Source organism: Gopherus flavomarginatus, chromosome 3 (genome assembly GCF_025201925.1).
Source record: "Gopherus flavomarginatus isolate rGopFla2 chromosome 3, rGopFla2.mat.asm, whole genome shotgun sequence".
NCBI classification, from domain to species: domain Eukaryota; kingdom Metazoa; phylum Chordata; order Testudines; family Testudinidae; genus Gopherus; species Gopherus flavomarginatus.
Window position 1 is genome coordinate 47589955 of NC_066619.1, and position 19002 is coordinate 47608956.

The 19002-nt window shown below is 40.8% G+C and overlaps 2 protein-coding genes across 4 annotated transcripts in view; one reads left to right on the plus strand and one right to left on the minus strand.

Annotated features, from left to right (window-relative positions):
• The window catches only part of IQGAP2 (IQ motif containing GTPase activating protein 2), a 251320-nt gene that overhangs the window by 58583 nt on the left and 173735 nt on the right, over positions 1-19002 (minus strand). For 2 of the 3 annotated variants that reach the window (XM_050944558.1, XM_050944559.1), the window contains 2 exons: positions 11167-11257; positions 2113-2277 (listed from right to left, as the gene is read on the minus strand). In XM_050944558.1, coding sequence (XP_050800515.1) covers positions 2113-2277; positions 11167-11257 — 256 coding nt within the window. Of the gene's footprint in view, positions 1-2112; positions 2278-2490; positions 2553-11166; positions 11258-19002 lie in introns of those variants that run through there. The other variant, XM_050944560.1, reaches the window with a different exon arrangement.
• Positions 14232-18441, plus strand: F2RL2 (coagulation factor II thrombin receptor like 2). The gene is made up of 2 exons (XM_050944610.1): positions 14232-14467; positions 16551-18441. The coding sequence occupies exons 1-2, from the start codon at positions 14404-14406 to the stop codon at positions 17639-17641; spliced, it is 1155 nt and encodes a 384-aa protein (XP_050800567.1). The 5' UTR covers positions 14232-14403; the 3' UTR covers positions 17642-18441.

Genomic DNA, 19002 nt, shown 5'->3' on the forward strand with positions numbered 1-19002 from the left:
CCACAGGACCTTCCTCCTGGTGTCTGATCCCGCTTGTACTCCTCAGTCCTCCAGCAGCACACCCTCTCACTCTCAGCTCCTTGTGCCTCTTGCTCCCAGCTCCTCACACGCACTTCCTCTCCTCTAGCTCCTCCCTCCCTGACTGGAGTGAGCTTCTTTTTAAACCCAGGTATCCTGATTAGCCTGCCATGATTGGCTGCAGGTGTTCTAGCAGGTTCCTGATTACTCCAGTGCAGCTCCTGCTCTAGTCACTCAGGGAACAGAAAACTACTCAGCCAGTGACTAGTATATTTTCCCTCTACCAGACTCCTGTACCACACTGGCCTGGGTCTGTCACACCTGCTATATTAACAATGGCTCAGTTCCAATGGGGTGGACAACAGTGAGGAACACAGTAAAGACTAGCCACCGGCTGGAATGGGCATTTTCAAGAACTGTTATCCATCTCTACTCAGAGTTGACCTAGTCAACATGGTATTTAAAATGCTGGTAGCAGTCAGTCTATATACTAAGGCTTCTGCCATTGCTAACACTGGTGGATATGACGCAGTGTTAGCAATGACTGGAAGCTTTTGCAGCATCTCAGGGATAGGTTGGACCTTATAGGCTCATAATATACGCCACAGGGCATGCAAGTTATTCTTCTGAGTACCATCAATTACAATAAGACTACATGCTGAGAGAGACAAGGAGAGCCTTGAGTAAGTTTCTCTATGGACTGTGCCAAGGTTACTCTCGGGAAAATTCTGTGCTACACCAGTGAACTCTGGACACTTGGAATCCCACCCCACGGTATAGGTGATAGAACTAGGGGTGCTGGGATTGCTGCTGCAGCCCCTGGCTTGAAGCAGTTTCCATCATATACAGGGGTTTTGAGTTTGCTTCACTGGCTCTTAGCACCCCCTCTATACAAATTATTTTAGCATCCCTGCCCCATGGCACCCCAACCAGCTGTACTTAGACACCCACCCCACCAAACCCCACTCCCCCAGCACCCTGACCCCTCTACTCAGCCTCCTCACATCAAGACCTGCCCACCAACCCTTCATCTAGACCCCCCTGCAGAGTCTCATTGCCCCTACACACGTGCATCCAGATCTCCCACTGAGTTGCCCACACCCAGATTGTCTCACACAGAACCCTCTCGCCACACACCAGGATCCACCCCACACAAAGCCCCTCCACACTTGGATCCTGCCAGATTAAGCCTGCCTGCTCCCACCTGGCGTGTCTGGCACAGAGGGACAGGGCCTCAGGGTATTTATGGGTTAGGCTGTGTCAGGGTTGGGTGCAGCCTCACCACTACATCCATGACCTGAACGGATGGTGGGGGGCTGCAGTGTGATATCTCACCTCCACACAGCCTGTGCTCCCCATTGCCATCCTGGAGCCTCCATGTTTATTTACTGATAAATAAAATTTGAAGAATCTGAAAATAGTGTGCACAGAATTTTCATTTTTTTGGCATAAAATTCTCTCAGGAGTACAAGGGAAACATGATGAGGAAGACAACTATACAAAATACCACCCATAAACTGTCTTATATGGTAAAATAAGCATGTCTGTGCTGGAAAAAGGCATTGTTACACAACATGTTAAACTAGACTGTTTCTCATTTAAAACCATCAGCTGGTCATGGTTAACATGAATACCCAGGACTAGCTGGCACTACTTTAAATGTTAGTCCTCCTTTAAACTGAGGGCCAGATTGTGACCCCAGCTGCAGCTCCTGTACAGTGCTCTGGTATTGCAATGGCCTTAGGAGTTCACCCAAACAGGAGCAGCATAGAACTGACCTCGCAGTTGCTGGTATAAGGTTGTGCTGGGAGTGGAAAAAGGAGTAGAGCTGGTGGGCTCCATACTGAGGCTATTTTGGGCTGTGGAGTAGCCTATAGGCAGCTACGGAGAAATTCAATACTAGAGATTGAGACAGCCCTTGACAAATCAGAGCGGGGAAAAATCTCAAAAGTTTCCTCCAACTCTCCCTTAATTTACAGAGAGAATTAAAGTTACAGTATATAAACACAAACATTTATATACATTTGCACTATATATAAACACTTTGCACTAATCCTTTAATGCCTTTACAGTACTGCAGAGATTTGGTTTTACCTTCTTTGGTTTTTAAATTCTTGGCTTCTAAAAGGTTCTTGTAATAGGTTTCAGCACATTCCGGAACAACTCTTAAACCAAACTTAGGAGACTGCAATATATCCAGGACTGGTTGCGAATCATGCTTTTCCAAACAGTTGTTAATCATTGAGGTTCCAAGAGCCACTAAACAACAAAACTGCATTTCAATGTCAGGCATTTTATATTTTACATACACACAGATACAGTTCTACATTTCAGTGATCTAGAGAATGCACTTTTGTGTTGACGTTCTTGGAGATTATATACATGACGTACCACCATCTCTTGTATCTTTTCACTATCTACTCTCTTAAGTGAGATATTTGTAAATGCAACTATTTCAGATAACAAACTCACCATGTACAATGCCAGTGCACCTTCTAGTCTGTACAATGTATACCACAATGCTGCAAAGATACCTTGCACAGCACTGGAAGTGTAGTTAGGAATAAGTAAATATTGATTGCGGAATCTGGGGACAAAGTCTGGCTGCTTTAGTGAAGACAGTCATGCAGCACCATATAAGCCTAGCAGCTGTGTGCAAGTGACTTTTTGCAAAATTTGTCTTCTGAAATAAAATAAAAAAATTTATACCCCATAAAGTGTCATTTTTCATGGAATTTCAGCTATAGCAAAGCCTATAAAGATGTGAAGAGGTAGATTCACGCAAGCTTTCAAGTTTGAGACAGTTACAGACATAGCAGTCCATGCTTCAACGTTTATCATGGCATTCCTATGCTGACACGTACATTAATGGCCTCTGAAATTTGGGTCAACATAATCTAGAGGAGAAATGAGTGATTGACATCAACTCTGCTGTTGCCTTCCACAATTTGTGCATTAGACTGAAGTGGCATATGCAATTTTCTTAACTTGCAAACATGTGCTGCTCAAAGCTGACAAAGGATATTCCCCTCCCCTGACCTCTTTCGCATACATATTGCTATCCCCAATAAAGCTGACGCAGGAGGGACTTGCGGTGTCCAAGCAACAAACAGCCTACAGGATGGAGAAGATAATCCCCCAACAAGACATCTCCCCAAGTAAGCAAGTGAAAATCTGGTAAACTGAAAGACAACTTTTTTGTAAGCTTGATACTAATTAACTAATGAAAGAGGTGGGTATAAACAAATTTAGGCTAGGAAGGAGACAGAGCTTCATTGTCACTCTGAAAAGAAATAAGAATTCAGTTGAGAGCAGGCAAACTGTATGCAAGACAACACAGAAACCCACAGCAAGATTAGACACACCCAACCTTTGCACCAAGTAGGATCCCACTGTTTGTCTGAACTTAAAAGAAAAAGACGGTTACTTACCTCTGTAACTGTTGTTGTTCGAGACGTGTTACTCAAATCCATTCCAGTTAGGTGTGTGCGTGCCGCATGCACGTTCGTCGGAAGACTTTTTACCCTAGCAACACTCGGCTGGAGTGGCACTGCTATGGCACCGGATATATACCCCTGCCGACTCAGCCACCCCTCAGTTCCTTCTTGCTGGCTACTCTGACGGCGGGGAAAGAGGGTGGGTTTGGAATGGATAGGAGCAACACATCTCAAAGAACAACAGTTACAAAGGTGAGTAACCATCTTTTTTCGAGTGATTGCTCATATCCATTCCAGTTAGGTGATTCCCAAGCCTTACCTAGGCGGTGGGGTCGGAGTGAGATGTGGCAGAGTGCAGAACTGCTGAGCCAAAGGCTGCATCATCTCTAGACTGTTGGACCAAAACATAATGAGAAGCAAAGGTGTGGACCAAGGACCAGGTAGCTGCACGACATATTTCCTGGATTGGTACATGAGCCAGGAAGGCAGCAGATGAAGCCTGAGCCCTGGTAGAATGTGCGGTGAGGTGGCCCAAGGGAGCACGGGCCAAGTCATAGCACGTACGGATGCATGCCATCATCCACGAGAAGATCCTCTGGGAGGAGACGGGTAGGCCCTTCATCTGGTCAGCCAGTGCAACGAAGAGTTGGGGGGGGGAGAGGATTTACGGAAGGGCTTCGTCCGATCGATATAAAATGCGAGTGCCCTATAGACATCTAGGGAATGTAACCGTTGTTCCCGTCGAGATGAATGCGGCTTCGGGAAGAAGACCAGGAGAAAGATGTCCTGATTGGTATGGAAGGCCGATACCACTTTAGGGAGGAACGCTGGATGGGGTCGCAATTGTACCTTGTCCGTGTGAAAGACATATATGGTGGGTCCACCGTGAGTGCTCAAAGCTCGGAGACTCATCTGGCCGATGTAATGGCTATGAGGAAAACTGTCTTCAAGGACAGGTATAGCAGTGAGCAAGTTGCCAACGGCTTGAATGGTGGAAGCATAAGTCTGTTTAGGACTAGGTTGAGGTCCCAGGTAGGGGCGGGGCGGCGTACTTGGGGGTATAGGTGCTCCAGACCCTTGAGAAATCTAGTAACTATAGGGTGCAAGAACACGGAGTGGCCATTCTCTCCTCGGTGGAATGTGGAGATGGCCGCCAAGTGCATCCTCAAAAAAGATACTGCCAGGCTCTGCTGCTTAAGAGACCAAAGGTAGTCCAGGATGGTAGGGATCGAGACCTCAGAGGGAGTAACATTCTGCGTTGCGCAACAGCAGGAGAAATGTTTCCACTTGGCCAGATACGTTGACCGAGTGGAAGGCTTCCTGCTACCCAGGAGTATTTGTTGTACTGCAGCAGAGCAGTGCAACTCTGACTGGTTCAGCCATGCAGCAGCCATGCTGTGAGGTGAAGGGCCTGCAGGTCTGGGTGGCGAAGACTGCTGTGGTCCTGGGTTATGAGGTCTGGGTGGAGTGGCAGGGTAATTGGGCTGGTTATTGACAGGTTGAGCAGCTTGGGCGACGCTGGCGCTATCATGATTGGGTGCGCTCTGTCCCCGTGGAGTTTTAACAGGACCTTGTGAACCAGCGGGAACGGTGGGAAGGCATAAAGCAACCGGTGCTTCGACATTAGGACTGCGTCCAAGATCGACCCCGGTGACAGACCCTGGAAGGAGCAGAACATCTGGCATTTCCTGTTCACACAGGAGGCGAACAGGTCTATGTGGGGAAATCCCCACTTCTGGACTCTAACTATAGTGGACTAACTATGCTATAAACAAATACGCTAATTATAACTATATAAAAAGGTTTATAACTATATACATGATAAAGAATCAGAAAACTATGAGTAACTAGGGAAGTGGAGGTCAGCTAAGCCGCGCTTCACTGTTCCAACGACCGACACGGGCGGTAAGAAGGAATTGAGGGGTGGCTGGGTTGGCAGGGGTATATATCCGGTGCCATAGCGGCGCCACTCCAGGGGGCGCCCAGCCGACCCGCTGAGTGTTGCTAGGGTAAAAAGTCTTCCGACGAACGTGCACGCAGCGCGCGCATGCCTAACGGGAATGGATATGAGCAATCACTCGAAGAAGAACTAACCTATGCATGGCACACAGACTCTTCCAAGGCTAGAGATGATCATGCCTAGTCTGCCATGCTGCCACTGACTGGCATTAGAATATCAGCAACGAGAAGACAGAAATCCAAACAGCAACAGCAGTAGCTTGGTACAGAAGGTTAGGTTAGGTACATTAACATTGTTCATTAGGAGTGCCTTGGTATGACAGGTAGCTGAGGCAGTTATATCATACTTTGCGACTGGCCCTTCTGCACCGAGCTCTAGCACATTGACAGTGGGGCTTCTTCTGAAGAAATGACTCTAAACATAAAGCTGTTGCTGCTTCAACTCTTTTTTTGTTTCTCAAGAGTTCTCCTCTCAGGGACTGTGTTTTCATGGCAAGACTATACTAAACAGCAAAACTTACCAATTCAAGGACAGCAAAAAAGTAGGTTCCCAGGTATACCCCTCAGTTCTTGTAGTATTTAGAATCTCAAATACTGGACTAGTCACCACCAGTGTTTTCCCCTGACCCTTCAACTGCTCAGATACACAAAATGCAGCAGTCCTGTCACAGAATGAAACTGAACCTTTAAGAGGGCCAAAGATCAGCTCATTCCTGTGATGTTGACTCTCCCAAAACACAGGATTTCTGTGACTGCTAGCAATGCATGCAAGGTATAAAAGACCTGCTTTGCTAGTTCATGTCATAGGAACAAAGTGAACTGTGATGCAAGTTTGCCCTGTGACTCCCCCACTCACAAAAATAGAATAAAATGGCTTAAACACAAGTCAAACCAAGCACCTGAAAAAGTATGGTGTGAATAGGAAAGCTCATTCCAACATTCTGCAAATGTGTCAATTTTTATTGCTATACAGATTTTTAAAAAAAGAGAATACAAAAGTTCCACAAAGTTTTTTGTGAATGTGGAAAGTTTCACGTGAGATGTCATGTTTGTCAAAATTACACCATGAAATCAAAATATTTTTACTACTACTCTCTCATCTCTGTGGAAATCGTTAAACAAATCACAAAAATAAGCTTACAGGAAGCTCAAGACTTCCTAATGAAACTGGCACTTTTTAGTTTGTCACGTCACTGAATTCATTCTTTGATATTATGCCGTTATCGACATCCTCCTTCCACCTCCTCTTCAAAAATAGATTCCTTTTCTACATAAATCCCTTTTATTGAAATTGTGTCAAACACTTCAGTTAATTTTTGTTCAAAACAATGGCTAATATTACACTTGTAGTTTGCCCGTATTTTTGCACGCACTGTTCTTTAATTTGTTTGCCTTCTTAAGAAAGCCTCCCCGAGGTTTATGGGTCAAAATGAAATTCTCAATGTGATTATAAGAAAATAGAGTTCAAGTCTAGACCATTTGATCTTAGTGTGTGTTAGCATCTTCAAACAAAGCACGCTTGCATATTCCTTGTGGGAAATTTGTAAACCCAACTTTTCTCATCTGAAAATTGATGACATTGAGTTGCCTTGGCAGGATATGAATATTATTTGTTCCACTGACTTCTTTTGTTCCATGGTGAGCAGTGGCCTTAATGACTTTTTTTTTTTTTTTTTTTTAAAAAAAGGTTGTGTGTGTTTGTGACTTGCTTAAAAAAAATTGTATGGCTTGAAAATCCTGCTTTTTTGAATGCTAAAGCTCATGAATAATCATAGTATGTATATAATACAAACATGGTGCCATAAAACAAAACAGACTATGAAAAGGTGTATTATTGCATCTTTTTACTGGTTCCCACATAGTCCCAGATTTCTTATTGCATGGTAATACTTCCTGTATTATCTAGCAACGTGATACAATGTTTGTGTGGAAATTAGCAGGGAACTAACTATGTAACCTTTAGAATGTCAATATTTATACTGCTCCTAAATGAGAAAAAACAATCTTGTCTATTCCAGTCTCATTCTCTAATTTTTGCTTATCTTTGTTTACAATTTTAAAAGATCCGTTTTTCTTTGTGCACAGATTTTCCTTCATGTTTCTCATGCCTTTGCCTCACAGTTTCATTAAAAGCACTTACCCCATCAAAGGAGGCATTAGAATTACCAAGTGCAAAAATGTTCAGTGTGGGTAAATACATGCATTTGAGCCATTCTCAAATGATAAAAGTCAGATGCTTTTCACAGATATTTGATCTGTTAAGATTTCCCCCAAAGGTTTTAAGCACATCTGATTAACTGAACCTAGTGCCTTGATTTAATCCATCTTTAAAAACAATAGCAGCATCAAATTCGGCAACATTAAAGAGCTACGCATCTTTAGTAGCTAGCCATATATGTTCAATACTACAAAGGTTTGTTTTATTCTACACTATCAACATCCAAGGAACATTTTAATTTAACACAGTAGATTAATCTTTAGCAAACATAATACAACTACTGAAAGTGGAATCGAAAAAATTTAGTAATGGCAAAACATTTGATGACCACATATAAGCAGTAATTACAGTAAAAACTGTTTTATCTGGCATGTTGGGAGAATGGGGGGGGGTGCCTGTAAGTGAAAAATACCAGTTAACTAAAAGGGTGGAAGTGGAGGTGTGGGAGGGGATGCAGGGCTGGCGCATGGGAGGGGGTGTGGAGTACGTGCTCTGGAAGGTAGGGGGTGTGTGCGCGCGCGCGCCTCAGGGCAGCAGGCTGGGTTGCAAAAATGCCAGATCCAGGGTGCTCACCTTAGGTTGTCACTTGCAGGGAGCCACCTATCCCAGTTGCTCCTAGGCAGAGGCATGGCAGGTGGTGCCACGCACTGCCTTCCCCTGCTCGCTAGCTCCACAGCTCCCACTGGCTGGGAACCATGGCCAATGGAAGCTGTGGGAGCGGTGCCTGCAGGCGCAGACAGCATACAGAACCATCTGCCGAGCCTCCGCCTAGGAGCTGCCAGAGGTGAGTGCCCCCCAGATCCAGCATCTCACACCCTAACCTGCTGCCTCTACTCTCCTCCTGCACCGAAACTCCCTCCAAGAACCCATGTGCCACATCCCCTCCCGCACCCCAACCCCCTGCCTGTCCTGCACCAACCAGACTATAAACCGAAATTTCAGTGAAGATCAGAAATGCCAGTTTATAGAGCTTTCTGGCAGGTGACGTGTTGGATAAAACAGCTTTTACCGTATATGGTTGCCAATTAAATTTACAGGATTCTTATTCTAAAAAACTTTTGCTGGTTGATCCTCTGCTTGGACTGGGAGCAAATTCCCAGGCATGTACAGCAATGGTCTGAAGGACTAGTTTAAAGCTCATTTTTTCCCTCGCAAGTAAGGAACAGCAGGTCAAGCTGGGGGCTTTGACTGCTAGGCCATGTCTACACTACCCACCGATCCGGATCAGCGGGTAGTAATTGATCTATTGGGGATTGATTTATCGCGTCTCATCTAGATGCAATAAATCGATCCCTAAATCAACGCCCGTACTCCACATCGGCAGGAGTAGTAAGTGGAGTCGACGGGGAAGCCGAGGCGGTTGACTTGCTGTCGTGAGGACGGCCAGGTAAGTTGAACTAAGATACTTCGACTTCGCGTAGCTGACATTTCATATCTTAGATTGATTCCTCCCCCTCAGTGTAGACTAGCCCCTAGTGATATCATTTACCTTCAGCCTGTCTTGGGACCTGGAAAAGAAAGCTACTTCAGCATTTCAGATAAGGACAGGGTAATTTACAATTTTAGTTTGTAAATTCCTGTATATAAAAGAGTTTAGTAATCTGTTCTTCTTTGTTGCTCAGCTCAATGCTCATTATTATATATAGTTGATCAGCACTGTATATGGTTTGATCTTTTCTGTTGCCTGGGGAAGGTTGCTTTATTTGAATAAGTAACAATATACAAGAGGTAGAGGAAAAACAGTTATCTACCTTTTCGTAACTGTTGTTCGAGATGTGTTGCTCATGTTCATTCCTTTTAGGTGTGTGCACACCCACGGCACAGTTGTTTGAATTTTTTGCCTCATTAGTATCCGTAGGGCTGGCAACTTCAACAGAGGGGTAGGAGGGCAGGTAATGGAATGGACATGAACAACATATCTTGAAGAACAACAGTTACGAAAAGGTAGGTAACAAGTGCTTGTTCGTGTCAATTCCATTCTAAGTGACTCACAAACAGTATTCCTGGAGGTGGGCTTGGAGTTCCCAGTTGTGTGGCTTGCAGTACTACTCTACCGAAGGCAGCATCGTCCTGGGCTTGCTGGGTGATTGCATAATGGAACGCAAACATATGGATGGACGACCAGGTCATGGCCCTGCAGATATCTTGAATTGGCACACGGGCCAGGAAGGCAGCTGACGAGGCTTGTGCCCTGGTTGAATGAGTGGTTACAACTGCTGGCAGTTGCACTTTAGCCTATTCATAGCAAAAATGGATAAAGACAGTGATCCGTGATGAAATTCTCTGGGTGGACACAGGAAGGCCCTTCATTCTGTCTGCCACCACGATGAAGAGCTCTGTCAACTGTCGCGTGCGGTGTAAAGGGGGAAGAAGAAGAAGCATGGACGGGCTGAGGATTGAGTCACCCTCCACTGGTGCTTGCAGAGCAGGGGAAGCTGCCGCTGCACAACGTGCTTCTCCTAGACTCCAGAACCTTCAGCCTCCTTTCCCCCCTCATTGTTTCCAGTGCCAGTGGGCTGTGCCTGTGTGGGGTAAGGTGGGGGCACCTCTCAACTATAGTACTGTTTTGTACTGTACAGCAAAAAAATTTTTTCCCTGGAACCTAATCTTCCCTCCTCCACATCCCCCATTTACATTCATTCTTATGGGGAAACTGGATTAGCTTAACATAGTTTCACTTAAAATCGCATTTTTCAGGAACATAACTACAACATTAAGAGGAGTTACTATAGTTATAAATCCTTCAGATTTGTCTCTACTCTGTCTTCTAAAAAGTTTTGACATTATACATACCCTGGGTTCAATAGGATAACCAACTTCTCTTACGCTACTATCTTCTTACAGATTCAAAGCAAACTGTTGTATTATGAATTGGAATAATCATCATTTTGCCACAAAAAAAAGCTTTTTTTTTAGTACTTTGAAAAATTAAGGGCATGTGACTAAGTTGGAGTATTTACTGGCATTTGTTAAGAGTCGTTGTTATGAAATAAGAAATCTGACTAACCAAGCTGTAACCATGTAGGAATTCAGTCTTGCAACATAGGTCAGGACTTAGACTTGTACACAGGACTTCAAATGTTTTCTATTACCACATAGAAACTTGTCAAACAAGCAAAATGTCTTATATGAAATGCTTCACTTGTCTCATTCCCTCCTTGAATCCATTTTCATATCTATGCAAAGGAGATTTATTAATGTACTGTATTTCATCAGCTCTGTGAAAATGTATTAACATTTGAAATCTTTGCTCTTCTATTACCTTGGATAATATTGATTTCCAAAATTACTAAGACAAAACAGTTGGCCTAGTGTCTAGGTAGATGTAATTACATTTTACATGTAATTCTTATTTTAATCATACTCAATCTTACTGTAATGAAAAAATATATTTTTGTTTCCTAAAAATAAACTGTAACTTACCTAGCCAACATATTAAAGTGTACATGAATAATAAAAAAAAAAGTTCAAAATCTCATCTTTCTTTACCCTGAAAAAAATGGTTTTTCAATGTAGATTCAGGCTGATACTTACAATTTGCTGCTTTTTCTATATTACTATTAGCATCATTGATTCCTTTTTGTATCTCATCTAGCCAGAGAACCGCTGACTCATCATGAGATTCCTGGGAGAGAGAGATGGAGAAATATTTATACATAAAATAAAGTAAGTCAAACTCAGTCTGAACACACACATTATTAAAGCTTCAGTAGACAGAAAGCCCTTCTGAAAGCCTGAGGAAACTAAACCTCATTTGACTATATGAACCTAGCAATGAACAAATAAAAATCACAGATAAAAGCTAACGTTTAGATAACATACTTTTCGTCAGCACAGTAAGTGTATATTCACCAAAATGCAAAATTCCATTTAACATGTGAAAGCTTGGATAGTAGGTTTATTCTACTGAAGACAGATATAGATTTCTGAACAGAGTTAATTCAGCAACAATTCAATTTCCATAATTCACCAGTGAACAGAGGAAAAGGAGTATTCAGATAGCAATATGATTCCTCAAGGACATAGCGTAAATCCAACGGAAGGTTACAAACAGTTAACTTTTCTTTCAAACCTCTTCACTGGAAATCATGCATATGTACAGACAAGTAAAAAAACATTAAAAATATCAGTATGAACTTTCACAGAGAAAGACAGCTCAGATTTAGTAATGCAAAGATTTCTTTAATTCCTGAATTTTTTGAAACATGAAGCATATACCAGGGCAGGTGTTATTTTTAATTGGATAACTACCGACTACCGAATTTTACCTCATAGGCAATATAAGCCAAATTTTCAAAAACAGCTTCTTTTGTGTGCCCCCAATTTGCAGTCTAAAATAACGCATTTGGAGGTTTAAGTGCCTAAATATACAGACAAGCTGAAGTAAATAACTGCAGGCATGATTTAATACACAGAATTGTGAGCACAAAAGAAGAGACCCTAGTAAGGTCAGACTCAAGTTAAGCTCAATTAAGGTGTTTCTAGTGCATTCATCACTGAAATAACTCTGCACCAGAAATCTGGGGTTTTGTTTTCCACCCACAATCTCAAAGAATGGCACAATTTCTAGCATGCAAATCTTAAATAAATGCCTGGGATATCAGAGAAGTAGTAAAGCCAGAGGACACTGCCGCCAAAAACAAACTTAAAAAATGCTAGATGCTATCGGAGGAAAGACTGATTTAGGAGGTACTTAAATGGTCTCATTCAGTGTTCAGGAATCAAAGTCCACACCCATTAACAACTAGCTGGAAAGCAATGTTACAGTGTCAGCAGTTGGTTGGGAGGACAGTCAACCTCTCACTGCAGAAGTAAATTGCTTCCATTGCTTAATGAAGATACAATCGTAACTGCTAATAAGAAACTGAAAAAATTTCATGTAACACAGGGGGACTTTCTATAGAGAAAAAGACAAAAGTACAAGAGTTACATTAGATTATGAAACCCATAAATGTCACTTTAGCAAAGATACAAAATTGTATAAATATATGCCTACAAAAATGAAATTTAGGAAGATGTCACATGGGGTGGAATGCTAAGATAGCCTGGTGTGTGGTGAACCAGCTTGATGGTGGATCTCAGTGTTTTAACTTATTTTATTTCAAGCCAAAACCCAAATGAATCTGTACTCTGCAGAGGTAATGGTAATGAGAGGAGAGAGGATGTGTACAAGCTGTTTCATTAGAAAAGTGGAACAGATATTTGTGTGGTAAGTGAGACAAGAATGTATCTATCCATGCACAACACATGTATATTTTTGATCAGCATTTACACATGTATTTTCTTATAGTAAACTGCATTTGATCTCGATTAGAACAGTGGGGGAAGAGTACAAATTGATGCAGAAAAAGCATTTGTGAACACAATTTGCATTTCCCAGGTCACTTTCCCCACACTTTTGAGCCTTAAACAGCAGGAACAAAAAGTCAACTCCTACTTTTAAGTTAGTGTAATTTTTCTCTCGCCCTCTCCTCCCCAAGTTTGCTACGAGGATTTACAGAGGAAACAACTGTAAGCTTGTAGAATGCATTACTGTTTGATTATTTTCTTATAAAATTACAATACAACAGTCTCACATTAGTCTCAGAATATTTTAATTCTGGCATCCGGTTCAAAGAACTTTTAATTAAAACTCAAAATACTCTTCACTTCCTACCAAACTGTCAAGTTGCACATAAGCTATGCATGAGCACAAAGATTTCAAAACAGAAATGCCTCATAAGCATGATCAGAATCAACTATATCTCAGAGACTCACTTGAAGTGTAGTTGCAGCTATTACAAATCAAAATTACATTGTTCAGAGTATCATTAAAGGGTGAGTCATTAAACTTCAGCTAGAATCTTGGGGAGTGAGGCATGAAATATTAACTCCAGGATCTCAGATTTTTTCAGAATTATTACAGTGCTCGTAAGCATACGGCTCCTGGGCCAGGTAATAATTTGTTATTCTAAGCTTATCAGCAAGTTGGAAGCCAGTGGTGTTGTCCAGCATTTTGAAGTTGCCTGCTGGAAGCTAGTCATTCATCATGTGACACACAGGAAGCTTTAAAAAAATTTGTGTAACATTTCCTAAAGATGTAGGCTGTTTAGGGATAGGAACTGTTTAAACAAGGCAGACGAGACAGGACAGCCTACAGACCACTGTCAATTGGTAACTGATAGGCAGGTGACAAGCTACAGCAGAGTCTAGCTAGTCTGTGTGAAACATGCTTGAATCCTTGTTACCTCATCCTCCCTTCCCCATCCCCACCAACACCATGCATTTGTTTCCTCTTGTAATTTAATCAAGTTTGTAAGCCTTTAGGACATGGACTTCCTTTTAGCTACATATTTGTACATATTAGCACAACAGGGCTCTGATCTTTGATTGGGGACTCCAGGTGTCATACACTTTCTGTGAATATTCTATGCAGAAATATTTTCTTCTGAATATTTTATGTACAAATTCCAACAAAGTACAGAAAGACTAAAAAACTCTTCATGTTCTTGGTAAATTAGGAGTTAAATTACAAAAGTTAAAGCAATTTAATCTCTTCCGTATCAGCCAGAGGTTGAAACTGAATCATGTGTATTTACATATTCAGATGTCACACCCTATTGCTGTACTAGAGAAAGAACAAACTAGTTAGTTTCTATAAGTCCTGTACACACAGAATGCTTCTGGATGGCAGACTAAAACCCCAAGGTCTTTTACACAAAAAATGTGGATTTAAAAACCTTTTCAACTGAATTGAAGAGGCATTTTTCCAATTGGATTTAACTTGCAACAATGAAAACATTGGTCTTAATTATAACTGGATTGCTGTCTCTGTCCTCAAGTCTACAGCAAAGAGGTAAGCCCTCTGGTTCTAGGTGTATTTTAAATTATCTGTATATTTCAGCTGGTACCATGAGCACTGTGCTTATTTTTTAGATGCTTTTGTCAGCAGGTTGATATACTGCATACAAAGTCTCAGCTGAGGCAGATTTTGATTGCTCTATTTCAGTTATCTTGAATTTCTCCCCACAGCAGCCCTTGATAGTTTTGCTAATTGACAAACAAAATGCAATTGTTTTTGTGTTTACTGAAATGTGATTTCCCTCACAACCCATTTCCCCTACAGTACTTGTTCCTACAGTGTTGTGATAGTACTGAATTTGTGGGATCACACCTTCTGTGTAGAAAGAGGGCATCATGAATACAGGATTAACACTTCACAGAAGGTACCACTGGAAGGAAAACTCAGTTGATGGAGGTAAATTTGTATCCTAAATACCTGGGGAAAGCCATCATTTCAAAACATTGGGCCCAGAGTCTCACTGGAGTTTGTGAGAAAAAACACAATGATTTCAGTGGGAGCAGAACTAGGCATTTTCAGTGGGAGCAGAACTAGGCATTTTCTAAGAAGATTAACTGTTTTTGTATTTATTTATTTTAAAATGCTCTGATACACCAGTCTCTTTAAAGCGCAGTCAAGCCCAGAGATGTGACTAAAAATAGTATAGTCTTACTCAGATCTGCTTCCTATGCGTATTTTGTCATGGCTGTAATGCCTGGATCTAAGTGTTATTTCCTGTATTTTTTTTTTTAATCCAGAAGAAATTAGTTATGTCACATTAGGACAAAAAGACTAGGATTCAAAGATTCAAATAGGACTGCTCTACATCTTACAGTTTGTTCAGAATTCTGGAGCTAGGATTCTAATTATATATTATACAAATAGCAAAAACTTTATTATGGCTACAAGAGTCAAGTGAAAGACATTACATAGGTGTAAAGTAGGATTATTATTGTTTTGCACACTTTTTGTTTTGAACACTTTTAATACTAGCACATCTTTACAAAATTCCATGCTAAGCCTTATCAGGATTGTTGACATTAGGAGAAGAGGCTAAATATGCTCATTAATCTTTGTCTACATAGTAAGAGAATGTTTACTTCAGTGGCGTTTTCAGAGTTATCTGCAAAAGCGTAATGAATTGCAGACAAGTAAATTAATAGCTACCATCGTAGCATTTTTCACATACATAATATTTTTTTCAAAGCACTTTGCAAAATAAAGATAACCACATGGTGGAACTGAGGCAGATAGATTTGCCAGCTGTAGAATCAGAAATAAAACACAGATGATCAGCCCCATGCTCAGTACTTAAGACTATAGCTGCCCTGCCCCAAAACAATGGAGAGTAGAAGCTATATCATTGCTTCTTCATGCTAACAGGAGGGAATCTGGTTTGCCTTCTGAGCCAAGAGGTAAAGAGCCAGAGTGGCTAGCTTTTTATTTATTTATTTTTAAAAAAGGGTGGGGACAAGACTCTTGGGTGTTTGAATACCATATAAGGAAGATTTTTATATGTAAAGATAAAAGGGCAAACATTTCTACATTAGTTCTAATTTGAAAAATGGGTATGTAAAAATGGAACCATCTTATTCAACATATTTACTTTTTACACAGTCATATGTGCTTGCTTAAGTGACAAAAGTTTTACTGCTTATTATTCCTGTTTGCACTGCTGAACCAAAAGTTGAGGCATGTGAGTCAACAATTATATTCTCTTTGTACATCAGCATGGTTTATCAATTTCAATAAGTTACACCTGTGAAAATCCACTAAAGATAATGATGTTGCACAGATGTCATAAGCATAATTCTACCATAAAAAACTGATTATTCTTAAAACAGAAAGAATACAGCTTGATCAAGGCCAGCTGAGTATTCAGGGCTGAGAGTCCATTTATAAATACAATTATGAGGGGTTTGCTATACCACATGTGATACAGGAATCAGAGATAACACAGTACACCACAATGCCATTTTTATAGACTCATTCTTCAGATTAGAGCTGCACTAATTTATATCAGAAAAAAGGTATACATCATGATTCTGTCCAGAGTACATATCTTATGTTTTAGCTATTTTCTTTTTTTAAATCGTAGATTCTAAACATGGTGATAACAGCTCCGCAAGTCAAGATGTGCCCAATATTAAGACCTTTCGTGGAATGCCACAAGGCATTTATGATTATATTCCCCCTTCTGATATAGAAGGCTGGACAAAGACTGTTCACAACAAAGAACGCAAATGCTCTTCAGGAAAGTCAAATGGCTCAATACTGAAAGTTAACAATACCACAATGGAGTACCTTAGTAGTTCTTTGAGCACCAAACTAGTACCTGCAACATATATTCTTGTAGTTTTATTAGGTGTGCCATCAAATGCCATCACTCTGTGGATGCTGTTTTTCAGAATCAGATCTGTTTGTACTGCCATCTTCTATACAAATTTAGCCATTTCAGATTTTCTATTCTGTATCATACTGCCATTCAAGATAGCATACCATCTCAATGGAAACGACTGGATATTTGGAGAAATAATGTGCCGAGCTATGACTGCCATTTTCTATGGCAATATGTATTGCTCCATTCTACTCCTCATGTGTATCAGCATCAGTCGTTACGTGGCTATTGTTCATCCGTTCACCTACCGAAGTCTGCCAAAACGTACCTATTCAACACTAGCATGTGGAATTGTGTGGACAATTGTTTTCCTGTACATGTTGCCATTCTGCATAATGAAGCAAAGCTACTACTTGGAACAATTAAATATCTCTACCTGCCACGATGTACATAATGCCTGTGAAACTTTATCACCATTCCAATTCTACTACTTCATCTCTTTAGCAATCTTTGGATTTGTAATACCACTGACCATTATTATTTTTTGTTACATCTCAATTATCCAAACGCTCAATACCTATGAGCGGAAGTGGTTTTGGTATGTTAAAATAAGTCTCTTGATCCTCATGATTTTTGCCATCTGCTTCACACCAAGCAACATCATACTTATTGTCCATCACGTTAATTACTACTACAACAAAACAGATGGCTTGTATTTTTTCTATCTTATTGCTTTGTCTCTAAGCAGTTTAAACAGTTGCCTTGATCCATTCCTTTACTATCTGATGTCCAAAATCAGAGAGCAATCCAATGTGTATCTCACAATGGTAAAAATATCCAGGGAAGAATGAGTTAAATTAAATGTCCAATATTTATTATTGTGACAGATATATAAATGTCTGATAATTCATCAAAAAAACCACTACTTAATTGACTATTGTTTTATAAATTCTAATTGGTCTTTTTTAATGAAAAAAGAAAGCAGAAGTTCAAAGGTATCTTCTTAACATAAAATTTGGAAGCAAGTAAATCTTAATGACTTCTAAAAATACAGTCTTGCAATTTTATCACAAGTTTTGGTGCTGTTCTTGAAGCCACTACTCCTGATTCAGGTGAGAATCTGTTTTCATTTAAAAAAAGATTATTAAGTTTCTAGCCCTCACTTCTATGGAGAAAGGTCCAAAAATGTGAATCCTAAAAGCTCCAACAACAGAGGGCAAATAAGACTCAAATGGTATTTTTAAGCCAATATCACATTTTGAAAACTTTGGGTTGGCTACCCTGAAAATACCTAATACCACTAACTTATGATCAGTGTGGATTTCTATTTTGCCCTCTTTTGACGTGCAGTAAGAAAAGCCATTTACAGACTGCAGCTGTGTGCTAATTGGGCTGCAGGTGGTCCACGGGCTGAGAACCACCGCACTGGAGTAATGAAAATCAGGTACAGTCCAACCTAATACTTGCAAATCAGACACTTGCTTTTAACCTCCACACCTCATCCTTAAAACTATGACAATTAAATTGGAGGTAACATCTGCTTATATGAACAGGAGCTCTTCTGGGGGCAGGGATGGTGAGTATGCTGGATTTCATTGAACTTTGGTTTAGCCAGTAAAAGGCCAAATAAAATAAAAAGTGGCTGAAGAAACTGAATATAGTCTTCGCTGTTTAAAAAGGAGACAACTTAAAATCATATCTGTCTAAAAATGTTTACCTGCCACTGTTACAAGTAACACCCCAAATTACTGTAATTTATGAGACTGAATATATTGCGTTCTCAAATACGTACTTTTAAAAAAAAGTTTCACTCCTTCCTTTGCAGTAATCAGTTATTTGGGTTGCGTTTTTGAGAGTTTTTCACAGAGCAAAAGGAGAGAAAAAGCATATTTAAAGTAGCAGAGAAAGGACCACAAAAAGCAAGAAGAAAATAAGGCTTGTCTACATTTACCATGGATCAATGCTGCGGCAATCGATCCATCGGGGGATTGATTTAGTGGGCCCACTGAAGACCTGCTAAATTGACCGCCGATTGCTCTCCCATCAACTCTGGTAGTCCACCAGAACAAGAAGCATAAGGTAAGTTGACAAGAGAGAGTTTCTCGCGTAGACACTGCAGTAAGTTGACCTAAGCTATGTCGACTTCAGCTATGTTATTCATGTAGCTAGAGTTGTGTAACTTAGGTCAACTTAACCCCCAGTGTCGGCCTGT